We start from the raw sequence: 18839 nt of genomic DNA on the forward strand, positions 1-18839 counted from the left end.
AAATTGATAAATTCTTGATTTCTCGAGGAATTAAGGGCTATGGGGAGAGAGCGGGTAAATGGAGTTGAAATCAACCATGATTGAATGGTGGAGTGGACTCGATGGGCCGAATGGCCTTACTTCCGCTCCTATGTCTTATGGTCTTATGGTCTTAATCCCTCTAACCTACACCGCCTGAGACTCGAAGGGGCAATTCATCATGGCTGATGCACCTAACCCGCACACCTTTGGACTGCTCACCTCCACCTGTGCAAGGGCAGTTAGGGATGGGCGATAAGTGATGGTCTTGCCAGTGATACCCAGATTCCAAGTTCAAATTTTTAAAAAAGGAGGGATGCTCTTCCTGGTGTTCCAGCCAATTTGCATCCCTCAACGAACATTCCTGAAAGAGATGATCTGGTCACTATCACCTTGTTGTTTGTGGGAGTTTGCTGTGTATCAGTTGTGAAATACAGCAGTCTCTACACCTTAAATGTTTTGGATTGACAGTAAAACCTTCTGGGACGGCCTGAGTTTGTGAAAGGGGGTTTAGAAGCGCAATTATTTTTATCTAGTGTTGGCGACTGGCTGATAGCTACAGTAGCTGTAGCCCACCGGACGGAATGGTCTCTTGTCACACACTGGGCATTTATCCCGGCAATGCTGAATACTTTGCCATCTGTTCTTTGCCACTTAAAGCTCTGAAATTTTAGGCTCACGGTTTCATTAAAATTTACATCCCTTGTCAGTGGCAGTGATGAGAAGGATGAAAGTCTTTTCATTCTGCGCCATTCTAGACAACACAGGTGGAATTATTATGAGCAGGGATTCTGGCAGAGATTGATTTTTGTCTCTCTTTGTCTTCCTTGGCTGCAAATCAGTCCAACGTCACTACAACATTCATCCACAACTCATCCATCATGCTGGAATACAAAACGTTCGCCAGCCTCCTATCTCTGTCTTGGAGGGTCAGCGTGTGCGAGCAATGGTTGATGAATGAAACATCCCTGGGCGTTTGAAGGAGATGTTCTTAATAATTACAGGCATTCAGTAAGCCCAAAACACTGATCTCACCATCCTTCCTGTCTGGTCCACCTGATTTGGTTCTCATATTCTTTCCATTTGTCCTTACTGAGTGTACAGTACAGTAAGAGGAAATGTTCCCGTGGTTTGAGATGTTGCCACTCCATTCCGAGCTTTTCTCTGCAAGTGCCACGTTGTGAGAAGGGGGAAGGAAGAAATGATCAAAGGTGAAAGGTCAAGGTCCAAAGCGAGGCCTGTGACCACGGTTGAACGGATTTGGCCAGTAGTTGGCGTTGAATAAGGAGTGGGGAGGTTCCACACATCTTGGGCGGAATTTTCCGGCTGTTCACGCCGACAGAATTTTCCGGTTCCGCCGCAGTGAACGGAGATTTGGCTGAGCGCCAAATTCTCCGTCCTCGCTTGCAGTGGCGCCGAGACATGAACGATTTTCTTCCATTTGGAGAATAGTGGGGAAGTGATAGAAGGATTCCTGAGCTGATTGTCAGTCTGTTGAACCCCGTTAGGAACGTTCCTTCCGTGGCCAACAAGTCCTGACGTAGGACTCGAATCCGGGACCTCTGGTGTAGAGGTCGGGACGCTACCACTGTGCCGCAAAGCCTCCTGGGAATTGGGGTAAGCCTGGTGACATGGATCTGCTGACAGTTCAGGGAGTCTGTCAGGAGGTTCAGTCCCAGGAATGTGATTGTGTTCAGGCTGGAGTTGGAGAGCAGTTGTGGTGTGTGGGGGAAAAGTGGGAGTAATGGTGTAATTGTGCTCAGTGTCCTGGTTTGAGGGGGCCGGGGAGTGGAGAGGGTGAATATCAATCAGACCCTTTATTCTTGATTGTTATTCCACTTGAAGCATCATGTTGGGAAGAACAGATTCATCTTAATTGTGGTGCAATCCCTGAATAAAATAGCTTCTATAAATCCATTGATGCTTCCAGTCTGATTGAAGGATAATGTCTGATAATGCTATTAATCTTAGTCTGAATTATTTTCAAGGGTGGGTTTGATTCCGAAGGATATAACTTATCATCTTGCACCAAGCAAGAGCAGGAACAATTGCACTGACTGCAATCCAATTTTCCTTTGCAGATAAATCTATACCATCTGTATCTAGTTCTTCCTTTCCCAATACCCACCCTGTAAGCTCCTTCAGTAACAATCCAGCTTGCCTTTTGTCCTGTTGTTAATTGGGCTTTTAATGACTTTCCAGTGGGAATGAATGAGATATTTAATATATCTCAGGTGAAAGGTGATGGGGTTGAATTTTCTGGCCATTTCACGCCGGTGGGACTTTCCGGTCCCGCTGAAGTGAATAGAGATTTGAGCGCCAACTTCTGCATCCTCACAGCGGCAGTGGGCATGAGGAAGGACAAGTTCCTCCTTTCATTCCATTTTAACATGCCATTGTAAAATATGAATATTTCACAGCCTGGATTGACATAAAAGAAACACTTAGGGGTGGGATTTTCCAGCCACATTCGCCCCAAAACTGGAAAATCCCACCTGAGGTCAATGGACCTTTGAATGATCCACCCTCCCCCCGCCCGCTACGATTCCCATGACGGGCGGGACGGGAAAATTCCACCCTTGATCGTTTTTACATTAAAACTTTCTTTGCCTGGTCCTGATTTAGATCCCTTTTTTTAATCGGGAAACTAACAAAGTCAAATCAAGAACTGAAGACTGAATGGAATATTTCTGACACTTAATTAGCTGACATCTGATCAGCCATTGGCGAAGTGCTAGTTTGTGGTTGGGTTAAAACAGTCACACAAACCTGAGTATAACCAGGCTTCTTGATGGTCCTTCAATGTTTGAGGAGCCCAAGCTTTCAAATTGTCCAGATTCAGAAGAAACAATTGCATCCTTGCAATTGCTGCCTCACAGTGCCAGAGACCCGGATTCGATTCCCGGCTTGGGTCACTGTCTGTGTGGAGTTTGCACGTTCTCCCTGTGTCTGTGCGGGTTTCCTCCGGGTGCTCCGGTTTCCTTCCACAGTCCAAAGATGTGCGTGTTAGGTTGATTGGCCATGATAAATTGCCCCTTAGTGTTATGGGGATTAGCTAGGGTAAATACGTGGGGTTATGGGGATAGAGCCTGGGGTGGGATTGTGGTGGGTGCAGACTCGATGGGCCAGATGGCCTCCTTCTGCACTGTAGGATTCTATGATTCTATGTCCTTGACGATGTACAAACGAGGAATGCTCCTCCCCAACCATTTCTCCGCCCATCATCCACAAGGTCGTCCGTGTAAAGAAAGCAAAGTGCCTTGATCCCAGGAAGGGCATAAATCATCCCTGTGATGTTTTGGTGCTGTAATTCAGATAAATCGTTGTGTGGAAATGGGGCCAAGGCTATTTTTTTTTTGTATTCTTTAGATAGGTTATTTTTGAGAAATTAAGACGAAGGGTCATCTCCTAGAACAGGACACCTTGAGGATTGAAAAGAATGGGAGAGAAGCTGAGAGAATTAAATAAGTAATGATGAGGTTACGCCAGTGTTGGGTTGTAAAGGCCTTCGAACTGTCGGCGGAAGTGAGGAGATCCACAGTTTTGAATCCCAAGTGAGACTAATTTTGACTGCGAAACATCACCATAAATCTTAACTTGTACTTAATCAGTAATGCCTACTTTCCGAGTGAGGTCGTTCCTATCCAGCTGTAGCAACAAGCAAGTGCTTCTTATGCCTCTGTGCTGTCCGACCAAGTTATTTTATTGGCGAATAATAAAAATAGATGCAACTTAAAATTGTCAGTGTAACACTGAAATAAAACAGGATTTATTGCATTGAATTACAAACCCTTCACAAGGTTGCCCATGCTGAACATACATTTGTTAAAGTTCCCTCATGCCACATTTTTTAAAGTTTATTTATTTGTGTCATGAGTAGGCTTACATTAACACTACAATTATATCGTGCCTTTCACAAGCTCTGTACATCCCAACCTGCTTTATAGCCGATTAAGTGCTTTTTTGTAATTTAAAGTTTTAAGTTTATTTATTAGTGTCACAAATAGGCTTACATTAACACTGCAATGAAGTTACTGTGAAAATCCCCTTGTCGCCACACTCCAGTGCCTGTTCGGGTACACTGAGGGAGAATTTAGCATGGTCAATGCATCTAACCAGCACGTCTTTCGGGCTGTGGGAGGAAACCAGGGCATCCAGAGGAAACCCACACAGACACAGGGAGAACGTGCAGACTCCGCACAGACAGTGACCCAAGCCAGGAATGCCCTGAGATGGGTTTTAAAGGGTATTGCAATAGGAATCAAAAATGTTTTCCTCCCTGTAATTTGCTCCACTGGCAGTGTTAACTCAAACCATTGCAAGCTCCCACTCAATTTTTACACATCAGCGGAGGCAGCAAGTGTCACCAGGCAATTCACACACACACACACACACACACACACACACACACACACACACACAGTCTACGCACCTACACATGCACTACACACTCACACAAGCACGGTCTACACATCTACACACTCACTGCACACACAGACATACACACGCACACACGCACACAGTCTACACACGCACTGCACACACACCTACACATGCATGGTCTACACATCTACACTCACTGCACACACAGACAGACACACACATACACGCACACACACACACACAGTCTACACCTACGCATGCACTGCACACACACACACACACACACATGCACTGAGTATGCACATACACTCACACCATACAGGGATTCCTATTCCTGTTGTATTTGTGAGGAGTGCAGTTTGAAATGGCCCCGGTGACATTAGGAATGCAAGTGTTTATTTGAGATTCCTCTCTCTCTCTACCATTGTTGCAAATACAAACTTTCCCTACTTCTGTATTGGCTGGAATTTTGTTGCTTAAACAGTGATTGCTGCTGTCCCCATCTGGGAACGATAACGGCAGCTAATTTAACATCTGTCAGTGTGCAGCTCCCTTCCAATTTCACCCAGAGTTATAATTCCCCTCGCTCACAACAAAGTGGGAAGGGTCCCCTCCCCCCACCCCTCCAGTTCCTCCAAACACAAGGATGGCAAAGGAACTCGAACGTTCCGAATAATCAAATATTTGCAAAGAAGCAGAGGCTTAGAAGACTCTAAGGTGAATCATGATTGATTTAATGAGGTAAGGGAGGAATTTTAACTTTCAGTGGGAGACCGTGCGAGCGAGCTAATTATTAATCTAGCCAAACACAGATGATTAGGGTTGGACCCTCACACCAAGTGAACCAGTTAAAAAAGAAGAATGAGGCACACTTGGTGAATTTTTTTTATTTTGTTATTTCTTACTTTGACTGATTATTAGTTAATGAGTGAACAGTTCTACCAGAGCCCGGGGCAGTGGTCCAATCAGTACGTTGAACGTTAAGCAGCTGAGAGTTGGTGTCAGTCTGTTCCTGATACAATGCAGCAATCAGCAGGCTTTCTCTTTGTTGAAAATATCAGAAGTTTATGGTTCTCTGTGGAAATACCAGGAGATATTTCACTTTCAAAAGCTCCTCTGACCGTGTCCCCCTCGGCTCTGTGTAAACCAGCATGGAAATGTCAAGCTCTTCCACTATTTATGAACGTTAAAGAATATGGGAGGAATTCAGAGAATTCCTACAGTGCAGAAGGAGGCCATTCGGCCCATTGCGTCTGCACCGACCACATTCCCACCCAAGCCCTATTCCCGTGTCTGCGTGGGCTTTCCTCCAGGTGTTCTGGTTTCCTCCCACAGTCCGAAAGATGTGCTTTTAGGTGCATTGGCCATGCTAAATTCGCCCTCAGTGTTACCCAAACAGGCACCGGAGGGTGGCGTAACCCTTCGTATTTACCCTGCTAATCCCCCTGACACTAGGGTCAATTTAGCATGGCCAGTCAACCTAACCCGCACATCTTTGGTCTGTGGAAGGAAACCGGAGCACCCGGAGAAAACCCACGTGGACACGTGGAGAATGTGCAAACTCCACACAGACAGTCACTCAAGGCTGGAATTGAACCCGGGTCCCTGGCGCTGTGAGGCAGCAATGCTAACCACTGTGCCACCGTGCCGTCCTTTTTCCCATCCCACCCGCCATGGAGTGCCCCATCCGGGCCAGTCATTTTTGGCCACTTTCACTCTTGCGTATTTCGCACTGTTGTACAGTTTGATCCTCGATGACTTGGATTTTTTTCCACTCACCCTCCCAGACGCTGCAGACATGCGTTTCTGTTCTTGTTTCTGATATCCTGCACCACCGGTATCTCCCACCACCCCACCTTCTGTTTTTATTCATTTGGCTTAGATTCTGTTCCAGTCTAGAGTTGATAAACTCAGCCAACTGTGACAAATGAGACAACCTGACAACCCAGCTCGCAACACCACCACTTATGACGTGACCTACTTTGGAAGTGGAGTGTTCAAACACTTGACCTGTCAGACCACTCCGGCAGTACCGTCTGCCCTTTGGAAATGTGCGCAAAAATACCAGCCTGCCAACCAGCCTTAAATCATGAAAAATATATTGTGAGGTGCTTCAGCATTTAGTGGGCTGTACAGATTAGGGATCTGTGTACTTAAGACAGAAAGTCTTTTGAGTGAATTAGGATTGACAGCTAATTTCTTACTTCAGTGGATAACAACTTATTCTTCATAACTTGTAGTCGGAGACTCAAAGTGCTGATATTTCAAGCAATCAGCATTCATCGCAGTAAATTAGGGCACATTGCAACATTTTTCAAAGTGCCCTGCTGACCCGTTGGGAAAATTGCCTGACACAGGTTGTGATTGAGACGTACAGACCAGGGCTGTTTCAGACTTAGCTGCCATTCTGTGTAGCATTATCCGATGCGGCTGGCTTTATGGTTGGCTTCAGTGTCCCTCGGGATTGGGAAAGGCAAACCAGCAAAGGTACCCACCCACTGTCTGCACTGGTGCCATCATTAAATTCTCATCCTCAACATCAAAAGCCTCCCTGGCCTTGCTCCCCGGCACCATTTTGAAGAAAATTTGGGAGGTGATGGCTTATTGGTATCATCACTAGACTACTAATCCAGAAACTCAGCTAATGTTCTGGGGGACCCGGGTTCGAATCCCGCCACGGCAGAAGGTGGAATTTGAATTCAATAAAAAATATCTGGAAGTAGGAATCTACTGATGACTGTGAAACCATTGTCAATTGTCAGAAAAACCCATCTGGTTCACTAATGTCATTTAGGGAAGGAAATCTGCCGTCCTTACCCGGTCTGGCCTAGATGTGACTTCAGATCCAAAGCAATGTGGTTGACTCTCAACTGCCCTCGGGCAAATAGGGATGGGCAATAAACGCTGGACAGCCAGCGATGCCCATGTCCCACGAATGAGTAAAAAAAAAAGCAGGGGAGGTATCCACTATTTATTCCTCAATCAACATCACAACAAGCAGATTATCTGGATGTTATCATGTTACTCTAAGGAAATTCGGCATGTCAACTATGACTCTCACTAATTTTTATAGACGCACTATAGAAAGCATCCTTTCCGACCGTGTCATAGCTTGGTATGGCTCCTGCTCTGACCAAGACCGCAAGAAACTACAAAGTTTTGCGGTTTATTTACTTATTAGTGTCACAAGTAAGCTTACATTAACACTGCAATGAAGTTACTGTGAAAATCCCCTAGTCACCACACTCTGGCACCTGTTCAGGTACACTGAGGGAGAATTTAGCACGGCCAATGCACCTAACCAACACGTCTTTCGAACTGTGGGAGGAAACTGGACCACCTGTGGAAAAACACGCAGACACGGGGAGAACGAGCAGACTCCGCACAGACAGTGACCCAAGCGGGAATCGAACCTGGGTCATTGGCGCTGTGAGGCAGCAGTGCTATCCACTGTGTCACCACGCCGCCCCAGGTTGTGAACTTAGCCCAGTCCATCACGCAAGCCAGCCTCCCATCCATTGACTCTGTCTACACTTCCCACTGCCCCGGGAAAGCAGCCGACATAATCAAGGACCCCACGCACCCCAGACATTCTCTCTTCCACCTTCTTCTATTGGGAAAAAGATACAAAAGTCTGAAGTCACGTACCAACCAAGTCAAGAACAGTTTCTTCCCTACTGCCATCAGACTTTTGAATGGACTTACCTTATATGAAATCGATCTTTCTCTACACCCTAGCTATGATAGTAACACTACATTCTGCACCCGCTCCTTTCCTTCTCCCCTATGTACTCTATGAATGATATGCTTTGTCTGTATAGCACACAAGAAACAGTACTTGCACTGTATCCCAGTACATGACAATAATAAATCAAATCAAATCATAAAGGAGTTGATTGAGTAAATTAGCTTCTGCATTTCCTACTTTATGACAGTGACTGCAGTTCTGTAAAGCACTTTCAGATGTCCGGTGGTTGTGAAAAGCGCTATATAAATGCAAGGCTTTCTTTCATTTTGCATACGAATCCAGAGAACTTACAGCACAGGAACAGGCCATTCGGCCCAAGAAGCCTATCCTGTGTTTATGCTACACACCAGCTTCCTCTCAATCCTCTCCATCTAGCCTTGTCAGCATACCCTTCGATTCCTTTCTCCCTCAAGTGTTCAATCAGCTTCACCTTAAGTGCATCTACGCTATCTGTCTCAACTACTGTACTCCCTGCAGTAGCCAGTTCCACCTTATAGAACATAAAACAGTACAGCACAGGAACAGGCCCTTCGGCACATGATGTTGTGCCGAATAAACTAGTCCCATCTGCCTGCCCTTGGTCCATATCCCTCTATTCCTTGCATATTCATGTGCTTATCTAAAAGCCCCTCGAACGCCCTATCATATCTGCCTCCACCACCACCCCTGGCAGCGCGTTCCAGACACCTAACACTCTGTGTAAAAAAACTTGCCCCTCACGCCTCCTTTGAACTTTCCCCTTTACCTTAAGCACACGTCCCCTAGTGTCAGACATTTCAACCTTCCCACCACTCTTCTGGTAAAGAGGTTTCTCCTGAATTCCCGAGTGGATTTATTAGCAACTGCTTTATATCAAATTGTTAATAGGCAATTATGCAAATTCATGCCTCCAATGAATTGGTACAAAAGCTACTTTTGAGAAAGATTAATTTGCAAGTGGGCCGAGCTGTTATTTCCGCTGCCTCGTGTATCGTTCAGGCAGATGAATATTTAGGGGCGGCACGGTGGCACAGTGGATAGCACTGCTGCCTCACAGCTCCAGGGACCTGGGTTCGATTCCCGGCTTGGGTCACTGTCCGTGTGGAGTTTGCACGTTCTCCCCGTGTCTGCGTGGGTTTCCTCCGGGTGCCTCCGGTTTCCTCCCACACTCCAAAGATGTGCGGTTTTGGTTGATTGGCCATGCTAAATTGCCCCTTCGTGTCCCGGGATGTGTAGGGTTAGAGGGATTAGCAGGGTAAATGTGTGGGGTTCTGGGGATAGGGCTTGGGTGGGATTGTTGTCGGTGCAGACTCGATGGGCCAAATGGCCTCCTTCTGCACTGTAGGGATTCTATGATTCTCTGAATATTTATTCAGATTTCATTTGTGTCAATGGGGGATGAGTGGCTGACTTTACCCTGCATCTCTCTCCGAAACGGCTTTGATTCCAGTCCAAAATAAATTATTCACAACTTTGCAATGACCTGTTCGCACAGATGCTGCAGTTAAGCATTTGCAAAACATTGGTTAATGGAAGGTGTTCTTTCGTAAACGAACACAGCAGAAGATCAATGGTGCATCAGGCAGTGCTCTGGCAGAACCTGTGAACTTCTCTAAATTAACTTTTCATTCATCAAGTTTTATTGATTAAGCTTTGGCTTGAGAAGGCAGGTTCTCCGATTAGGTTTCTACTCCTGCCACAGCTTTGAGAATAACATTAATCAAAGTTAAAGTGACATCCAATGTAACTGTTGCTGCATTAAATTAGCCCTCCTAAACCTTCCTGACCTGTCTGTTACCTTACACATGGTTAAACACATCATCCTTCCCTCTACTTTCCTCTAACTGAGTCCTCTCACTTCCTTTCCTCCACCATTAACGTTTGTGTCCTTAGACACCTATATCCTGGCTGGAATTCCATAATACCCATAGAATATAGGAGCAGAATTAGGCCATTCGGCCCATCTATTCTGCTCCGCCATTCGATCATGGCTGATATGATTCTCATCCCCATTCTCCTGCCCTTTCCCCATAACTCTTGATCCCCTTATTAATCAAGAACCTATCTATCTCTGTCTTAAAGACACTCAATGATCTGACCTCCACAGCCCTCTGTGCCTCTCAGCCCTCAAATCTCTCTGCCCCTGCTCCACTCTCTTGGGGAGGCGATGGCCTGGTGGTATTGTCGTCAGTATATTAATCCAGAAACTCAGCTAATGTTCCAGGGACTTGGGTTCGAATCCCACCACGGCAGTTGGTGGAATTTGAATTCAATAAAATATATCTGGAATTAAGAATCTACCGATGACCATGAAACCATTGTCGAAAAAGCCCATCTGGTTCACTAATGTCCTTTAGGGAAGGAAATCTGCCGTCCTTATCCAGTCAGGCCTACTTGTGACTCCAGAGCCACAGCAATGTGGTTGACTCTCAACTGCCCTTCAAAGGCAACTAGGGATGGGCAATAAATGCTGGCCAGCCAGCGACGCCCATGTCCCACGAATGAATTTAAAAAAGCCTTTAAGAGAATTACAGGCAGTCCCTGGGTTACGAACGCCCGTACTTGCGTACCGACCTCCGTAAAGCCTATTATTTTTAAAAATCGAGTTACATACAGTGGTTTGCAATAACGAACGGGCGGACTACATTTATTATTATTACTGTATTATTATATTAAGATGTTTTAGGTAAAATATATACTCTATACTAAGACAAACATTTGACTAATTGATGCTAAATGTGAACCGTACATAACTGTTCCGACTTACATACAAATTCGACTTACAGACAGACTTAAAAACGGAACTCGTTCATAACCCGGGGACTGCCTGTGTTAAAACCTACTTCCTTGGCTAAACTTTGGTCATCTGTTCTAACACATCCTTATGTGGCTCAGTGTTAAATTTAGTCGGATAACCGTCCTGTGAGACCGTTCTTGGCACTTTGCTGCGTTGAAGGTGCTATATGAATGCAAGTTGTTGTTGATGAATGGAGAGGAATAAAAGCAATGGCAGAAAAGTCCACAGATTGGAATGGGGAGCAAAGGCAATGGGTGGGATTTTTTGTCTCCCCTCCCCCACTATCAGCAGCGTGTTTTCTGGTGCCAGAGGTGGTGCGCCATTCACCGCCCCGGCGTGATCTTCCACCGATTTCTACAATGTTTTGTTTGGCTCGCCCATTCCACCATCATTGGGAATGGGAGCTTAGAAGCTTGGGGCAGGGCGATGTCAAAGGTAATGGTGCAGGAGCAGGAAGAGAAGCCATTGCAAGAGATACTCTGGCCAAGATTAGATAGGTATGAATGGAACCAGGTGAGAGCAGTCCCACCCAGCCGGACAACAATGGTGAGAGGCTGGAGGAGCACGATGTGGTCAACCATGTCAAAAGGAAGCAGATAAGTTAACAAAAAGACAAGGAGGGCTAGTTTACTGTTGTCACAGTCACATCGGACTGTCATTCGTAACTTTGATAAGAGCTGTGCTGTTTTAACCGAGACTGAGCCACTGTGGGCTGATAGTTGGTCCGAGGGTTCAGAAGCATGGTGCTGAAAAATGGGGGTGAGTAGAGGGGCAGGCGGATGTGAAATCTTGCACCGTCAGCAGGCATGCCAGTTTCATGGCACCATCCCGTTTTGTGCTAATTTGGCACAGTGGTTGGCACTGCTGCCTCACAGCACCAGGGATCCGGGTTCAATTCCAGCCTCGGGTCACTGTCTGTGCGGAGTATGCACATTCTCCCCGTGTCTGCGTGGGTTTCCTCTGGGAGCTCCAGTTTCCTCCCACAGTCCAAAGATGTGCGGGTTAGGTTGATTGGCCATGCTACATTAACCCTAGTGTCAGGGAGATTGGCAGGGTGGATGTTTGGGGTTGCGGGGATTTTTAAATGTAAAAGTTTTAGAAGTTGCAGAGAGAATGGAGATGCTCTCTCTCCCTCTCTCTGTTTCTGTCTCTCTGTCTTTGTTTCTTTCACTCTCTCGCTCTCCCTGAACTGCTCCTAAGCTGGGCGAGCCTTCGATTAGTTAAATTGGGGAAAACCGCACCAAGTGATTTGTTTCCCTAGGCAGTCTGGAGTCACGACCCCCATTTGACCTTGGTGCTGGGGTCCCGACCCAAAATGCTACCCATGGGGGTCCTGACCACCAGAGATTCCCACACGAGGGGTAAATGTGATTTCCTGGGTCCACTGCGGCCTACTGTGCCTTGTGTAGTTTGTCTGCTGTGCCAGTAGGGCCTTGCTGGGTGGAGAGGCTGGCACACAGCAGGGTGCTGTCCATATCGCTGGTGCTGCCACTTTCTGATGTGCCGCCATAATATAAATAAGCCATCCACCATCAACTTGGGGCGAACAGGATCAAAGGTTATGGGGAGAAAGCAGGATTAGGCTATTGAGTTGGATGATCAGCCATGATTGTGATGAATGGCGGAGCAAGCTCGAGGGGCCAAATAGCCTCCTCCTGCTCCTATCTTCTATGTTTCTATACAACATTTTTAATGAATGCAGTACAGGGTGACAACAGGCCATTCCAGAGTGAGATCGTACAATCCCTACAGTGCAGAACAGGCCATGTGGTCCATCATCTCTGCACCGACTCTCTGACAGAGTATCTCACCCGGGCCCCCTCCCCTGCCCCATCCCTGTGGTCCCGCCATGCTGAATCCCATCCAACCCACACATTCCGGTACACAGGAAAGACTTCCTGCTGCAAAATCTTTATGGAAATCTTTCCTTAAATGACCACTGATGCTGGGGTCCAGCTAACATCTGAGATAGAACTTAGAACAGTAGAGCACAGGAACAGGCCCTTCGGCCCACGATGTTGTGTTGAACAAGACGCCAAATTAAACTAATCCCTCCTGCCTGTCTTTGGTCCATATCCCGCTATTCCTTGTAGATTCATGTGCTTATCTAAAAGCCGCTTAAACGCCCTTATTATATTTGCCTGCACCATCACCTCTGGCAGCGCGTTCGAGACACCTACCACTTTCTGTGTAAAAAACTTGCCCCTCACGTCTCCTTTGAATTCTCCCCCCTCACGGTACGGTAGCACAGTGGTTAGCACTGCTGCTTCACAGCTCCATGGACCTGGGTTCGATTCCCGGCTCAGGTCACTGTCTGTGTGGAGTTTGCACATTCTCCTCGTGTCTGCGTGGGTTTCCTCCGGGTGCTCCGGTTTCCTCCCACAGTCCAAAGATGTGCGGGTTAGGTTGATTGGCCATGCTAAAATTGCCCATTAGTGTCCTGAGATGCGTAGGTTAGAGGGATTAATGGGTAAAATATGTAGGGATATGGGGGTAGGGCCTGGGTGGGATTGTGGTCGGTGCAGACTCGATGGGCCGAATGGCCTCTTTCTGTACTGTAGGGGTTCTATGATTTCTATGATTTCTCACCTTAATTGCCCCCGAGTATTAGACATTTTAACTCTGGGAAAAAGATTCTGACTGTCAACCCTATCTATGCCTCTCATAATTTTATAGACTTCTATCAGGTCTCCCCTCAGCCTCCGCCGCTCCAGAGAAACCAACTCTAGTTTGTCCAGCCTCTCCTTAATAGCTCAGACCCTCTAATCCAGGCAGCATCCAGATAAACCTCTTCTGCACCCTCTCCAAAGCCTCTGCTTCCTTCGGAACTTTATTGGACAAGGGAATATGGAGCCATGATGGATGAATGCAGATCTGACTGGATCTGCTTGAGGGGCTGAATGGCCCACTTCCATCCCTATGTTTAATCAAACCGGGACAGGCTTTGAAGCATTGGAGAGAGCTAACCTTTCCGGTCGATGGATTTTCATGCTCCCTGGTGTGTGTGTGTGTGTGTGAATGGCAGCTTTGATCAAATATTCACAATACCCTCGTGATGTGTCAAAAGTCTGCCAGAGAGAGCGAGGGATATGCACAAATACCCAAGCAATCAACGCACAATTTCCAAGAGCTCTGAAGTCACGCAGCTGGGAGAAGCCAGCTTCAGACTTCCTATTTATCTCGAACTGACGGTGGCACACGCCATTAGCAGAGCCATAGCAAAAGACACCCATCTCACGGTGACTGTTGATTTCTTGCTAACGTACACTGGGAAACCACAAATGCCTGTAGCAGAGGACAGTCTGATTGGATTTTTAAAAGGCCCCTTTTTATCCGCTAGAGTAGAGATACAAATCGGTTCCTGTGTCTAAATGCTGCTTTCGCACATTGCAGAAGGAGGGAAAAATACTCCCAGAACACCATCTGATTTGAACCATTAGTGCACGGGATGACATTGCGATCTGGTGGCTAATGATCTCCCTCGGGCAGATGATGGCTAAGTGGAAATCATCCACAACGAAACCTCTTTGCTTCCCGCCTCTGATGAAATAATGAAAGGGAATTCATTCTCCAATGCTGTCTATCAGTGATACAATGCTTCGTTCATTCACTTTCTCAGTGTGTTGTCTCAGTTTTGTTGCTTCTGTCTTGTTTCTGGAGCAGGCCCGCTCCCTTCACATCGCCCCGTATTTTGTTAAACCGAGTTTTGATAAAAAGTTGGATTGCTAATGGACGCTGGGGAATGATCACTGCCGAATGGAAAAGCTCTGGAATCTGGGTTTCCTTTCTGTCACTGTGATCACGTTCAGGGATGTGTCCATTGGGGACGGTGGCTCTGCTCACTCAGAAGGTGGTCGGAATATCTTATCATCAGGGGTGTGACTTCACTGCCCAATATCTAACTCTGCAACAGAGCAATCCTGCAATGAATGGGTGTCCTTTTTTAAAAATTCGATCATGGGACATAAAGTAAAAGCTTATTTATTAGTGTCACAAGTAGGCTTACATTAACACTGCAATGAAGTTACTGCGAAAATCCCCGAGTCGCCACACTCTAGCGCTTGTTCAGGTACACTAAGGGAGAATCTAGCATGGTCAACCACTATGCCACTGTGACGCCCCTAAAGGTGTCACTGGCAGGCTAACATTTATTGCCCATCCCCAATTGCCCGAAGGCAGTTGAAAGTCAACCACGTTGCTGTGGCTCTGGAGTCACATGTAGGCCAGACTGGGTAAGGACGGCAGATTTCCTTCCCTAAAGGACATTAGTGAACCAGATGGGATTTTCCTGACAACTGACAATGGTTTCATGGTCATCATTAGATTCTTAATTCCAGATATTTTTTATTCAAAATCTACCATCTGCTGTGGCGGGATTCGAACCTGGGTCCCCAGAACATGAGCTGAGTTTCTGGATTAATAGTCTAGTGATAATGCCACTAGGCCACCGTCTCCTCTTGCCCTTGAGAAGGTGATGATGATGAGTCACCTTCTTTTCCACTGCAGCCATGTGGTGTAGGTACACCCCAGTGCTGTTGGGAGGGAGTTTCAGCGATTTGACCCAGCAACATAAAAAAAAATGATGTAATTCCAATTCAGCATAGGGATGTGGTGAGGGGGAGAACTTGCAGATGGTGGGGTTCCCATTCATCTGCTGCCCTATTCTTTCCTGCACAGCCTTGTCAAAAAGAAAAAGGAAGCGTTCGTAAGGTCTAAAAACCTTGGGACAAACAAAGCCCTTGGAGAATATAACGAACGTAGGAAGGAACTTCAGGAAGGAGTTAGGAGGGCTAAAAGGGGTCATGAAAAGTCCTTGGCAAACAGGATTAATGAAAATCCTAAGGCACTTTATATGTATGTACAGTGCAAGAGGGTAGCCAGGGAAAGGGTTGGTCCACTCAAGGATAGTGGAGGGAGTCTATGCATGGAACCAGAGGAAATGGGTGAGATACTAAATGAATACTTTCCCTCAGTATTCACCAAAGAGAGGGACTTGATGGATGAGGAGCCTAGGGTAGGGTGTGTAGATATTCTGGGTCATGTTGATATCAAAAAGGAGGACGTATTGGGCGTCTCAAAAAGCATTAAAGTAGATAAGTCCCCAGGGCCTGATGGGATCTAACAGTTGGGTGAGGTAACCAAAAGCATGGTCAGAGGTTTAAAGAAGCGCTGGGGGAAAGAGAGACAGACCAGTTTAGGGAGGGAATTCTAGAACAAAGGGCCCAGTTACCTGTGGCATGGCTGCCAATGATGGAGCAATTAAAATTGGAGCGCGGATATCTTGAGGGGGTGGGGGGGGGCGGGGGGGGCAGCGTTAGGGCTGGAAGATGTCACAGAGATGGTGAGGGGTGGGACCATGGAGAGATTTAATCTTAATCTGTTGTCCAGTCTGCAAATAATGAATAAATACAGAACAGCAAGCCAGTTGTTTTTGTACCAATTGCATTGCTATTTTGAGTTGAAAAGAGGTTGTAAAATACAACTCAGTTTATTGTCTCCATTTCTTTCTTTCAGAATAAAGTATTGAACGTGGATGATGTGAAGGTGAAGCTGCAGGTATGTCTGTCCTCTCACCCGACATGTTTTAATTTTAAAGCAGAAGCTTTAACCATAGAAACCCTACAGTGCAGAAAGAGGCCATTTGGCCCATCGAGTCTGCACCGACAACAATCCCACCCGGGCCCTATCCCCGTATCCCTACATATTTACCCACTAATCCCTCTAATCTACGCATCCCGAGACACTAAGGGGCATTTTAGCATGGCCAATGAACCTAACCCGCACATCTTTGGACTGTGGGAGGAAACCGGAGCACCCGGAGGAAACTCACGCAGACACGGGGAGAATGTGCAAACTCCGCACAGACAGTGACCCAAGCCGGGAATCGAACCCAGGTCCCTGGAGCTGTGAAGCAGCAGTGCTAATCACTATGCTGCCGTGCCGCCGTGGGTGGAAACCGGAGCACCCGAAGGAAATGCACGCAGACACAGGGAGAACATGCAGACTCCACACAGACAGTGACCCAAGCCGGGAATCGAACCCGAGTCTCTACTTGTGACACTAATAAATAAACTTCAAAACATTGAGTGGCTCTGAGAAATGGTAAAGTTAGATAATGGGCAAAGCCACATTCTTGATATTGTTCCTGATGTGGAGATGCCGGCGTTGGACTGCGGTGGGCACAGTAAGAAGCCTCATAACACCAGGTTAAAGTCCAACAGGTTTATTTGGAATCACGAGCTTTCGGAGCGCTGCTCCTTCAGGTGAGTAAAGAGCAGCGCTTCGAAAGCTCGTGATTCCAAATAAACCTGTTGGACTTTAACCTGGTGTTGTGAGACTTCTTATTGATATTGTTCAGCATCTTTGTAAAGGATCCTCAGCACTTGCTAGATTCAGTGAAGCCAGGTTTTACAGAGGGACCAGTTCCTGTAGTTTGTTGGTTGACAGCAGGTCCATTGCTGGAATAATCAGGTTTTCAATTCTAAGTGCCTTTAAACTGAGATCCAGCTCATCTTGGGGTTTGTTGTGTTTGTATGAGAGTTGAAAACTAACAGCTCAGACTGTAGTTTTACACCATGGGACTTACATTACACAGAAACAAACAGAAATGTTAATGCTCTTAAATTTTGTTGTGAGATAGTATGATTGGGAATTGTAGCAAGCAGCACATACCTGGCCCCCACCCTCCGCCTTCCCCTCCCTCTGGATAATAGTATGTAGAAAAAGGAACCCTCTATTTGAAGTTTGAGTCATCATCTCTAAGCATTTTCCCATCTATCAAAAGGACATCTGGTTTTTTTTTATTCATGGGACATGGGTGTCGCTGGCTGGCCAGCATTTATTGTCTATCCCTAGTTGCCTGAGGGCAGTTGAGAGTCAACCACATTGTTGTGACTCTGGAGTCACATGTAGGCCAGACCAGGTAAAGATGGCAGATTTCCTTCCCTAAAGGACATTAGTGAACCAAATGGGTTTTTCCGATAATCGACAATGGTTTCACAATCATCAGTAGATTTTTAATTCCAGATTTTTTTTTATTGAATTCAAATTCCACCATCTACCGTGACGGGAATTTGAACCTGGGTCCCCAGAACATTAGCTGAGTTTCTGGATTAATAGTCAAGCGATAATACCACTAGGCCACCACCTCCCCATTATGTGAGACTGACTGGAGATGAGAAACCCTGGTCACATAATTTCTATGAGATACTATTCAAGCTGTTCTTCAAGGAGACAATGGGTGGAATTTTCCCCAAAGAATTCCAAGTGTAAAATGGGCAAGAAAACGGGAGGTTTTTTCAGCGAGGTAAGTAATGGTAATTTATGGCACTCTGTGCAATGCAGGGGCCTTAATGTGAATCCCGCCAGTAGTGGAGGCACGGTTTGGGGGAGTGGAGTATCAGTTCGCCCGTGAAGCTTGCTGCTGAGCTCCAGGGGCGCCATTGCGCAGGCACCCCAATCTTGATGGGCGGAACGATGGTTAGCACTGCTGCCTCACAGTGCCAGGGACCCGGTTTCGATTCCCGGCTTGGGTCACAGTCTGTGCGGAGTCTGCACATTCTCCCCGTGTCTGCGTGGGTTTCCTCCAGGTGCTCCGGTTTCCTCCCACAGTCCGAAAGACGTGCTGATTGGGTGCATTAGCCGTGCTAAATTGTCCCTCAGTGTACCCGAACAGGTGCCGGAGTGTGGTGACTGGGGGATTTTCACAGTAACTTCATTGCAGTGTTAACGTAAGCCTACTTGTGACACTGATAAATAAACTTTATCCAGTGTACAGAGCAAACTGGGAGATCTGTCACCCTTCCCGGGTGCGAGGCTGACTTCGCTGGCAGAACAAGGCCAGCAAGATCACGAGAGGCGAGAAAGCCGGCATGAGCCCGATTTCCCGGCTCTCATCCTGTCTTACCGGCTCGC

At 46.7% G+C, this 18839-nt stretch overlaps 1 protein-coding gene across 1 annotated transcript in view; it reads left to right on the forward strand.

Annotated features, from left to right (window-relative positions):
• The window catches only part of rab26 (RAB26, member RAS oncogene family), a 425728-nt gene that overhangs the window by 227885 nt on the left and 179004 nt on the right, over window positions 1-18839 (forward strand). The window contains exon 3 of the mRNA XM_078240702.1: window positions 16440-16481. Coding sequence (XP_078096828.1) covers window positions 16440-16481 — 42 coding nt within the window. The remainder of the gene's footprint in view (window positions 1-16439; window positions 16482-18839) is intronic.

This window comes from Mustelus asterias, chromosome 23 (genome assembly GCF_964213995.1).
Source record: "Mustelus asterias chromosome 23, sMusAst1.hap1.1, whole genome shotgun sequence".
NCBI lineage: Eukaryota > Metazoa > Chordata > Chondrichthyes > Carcharhiniformes > Triakidae > Mustelus > Mustelus asterias.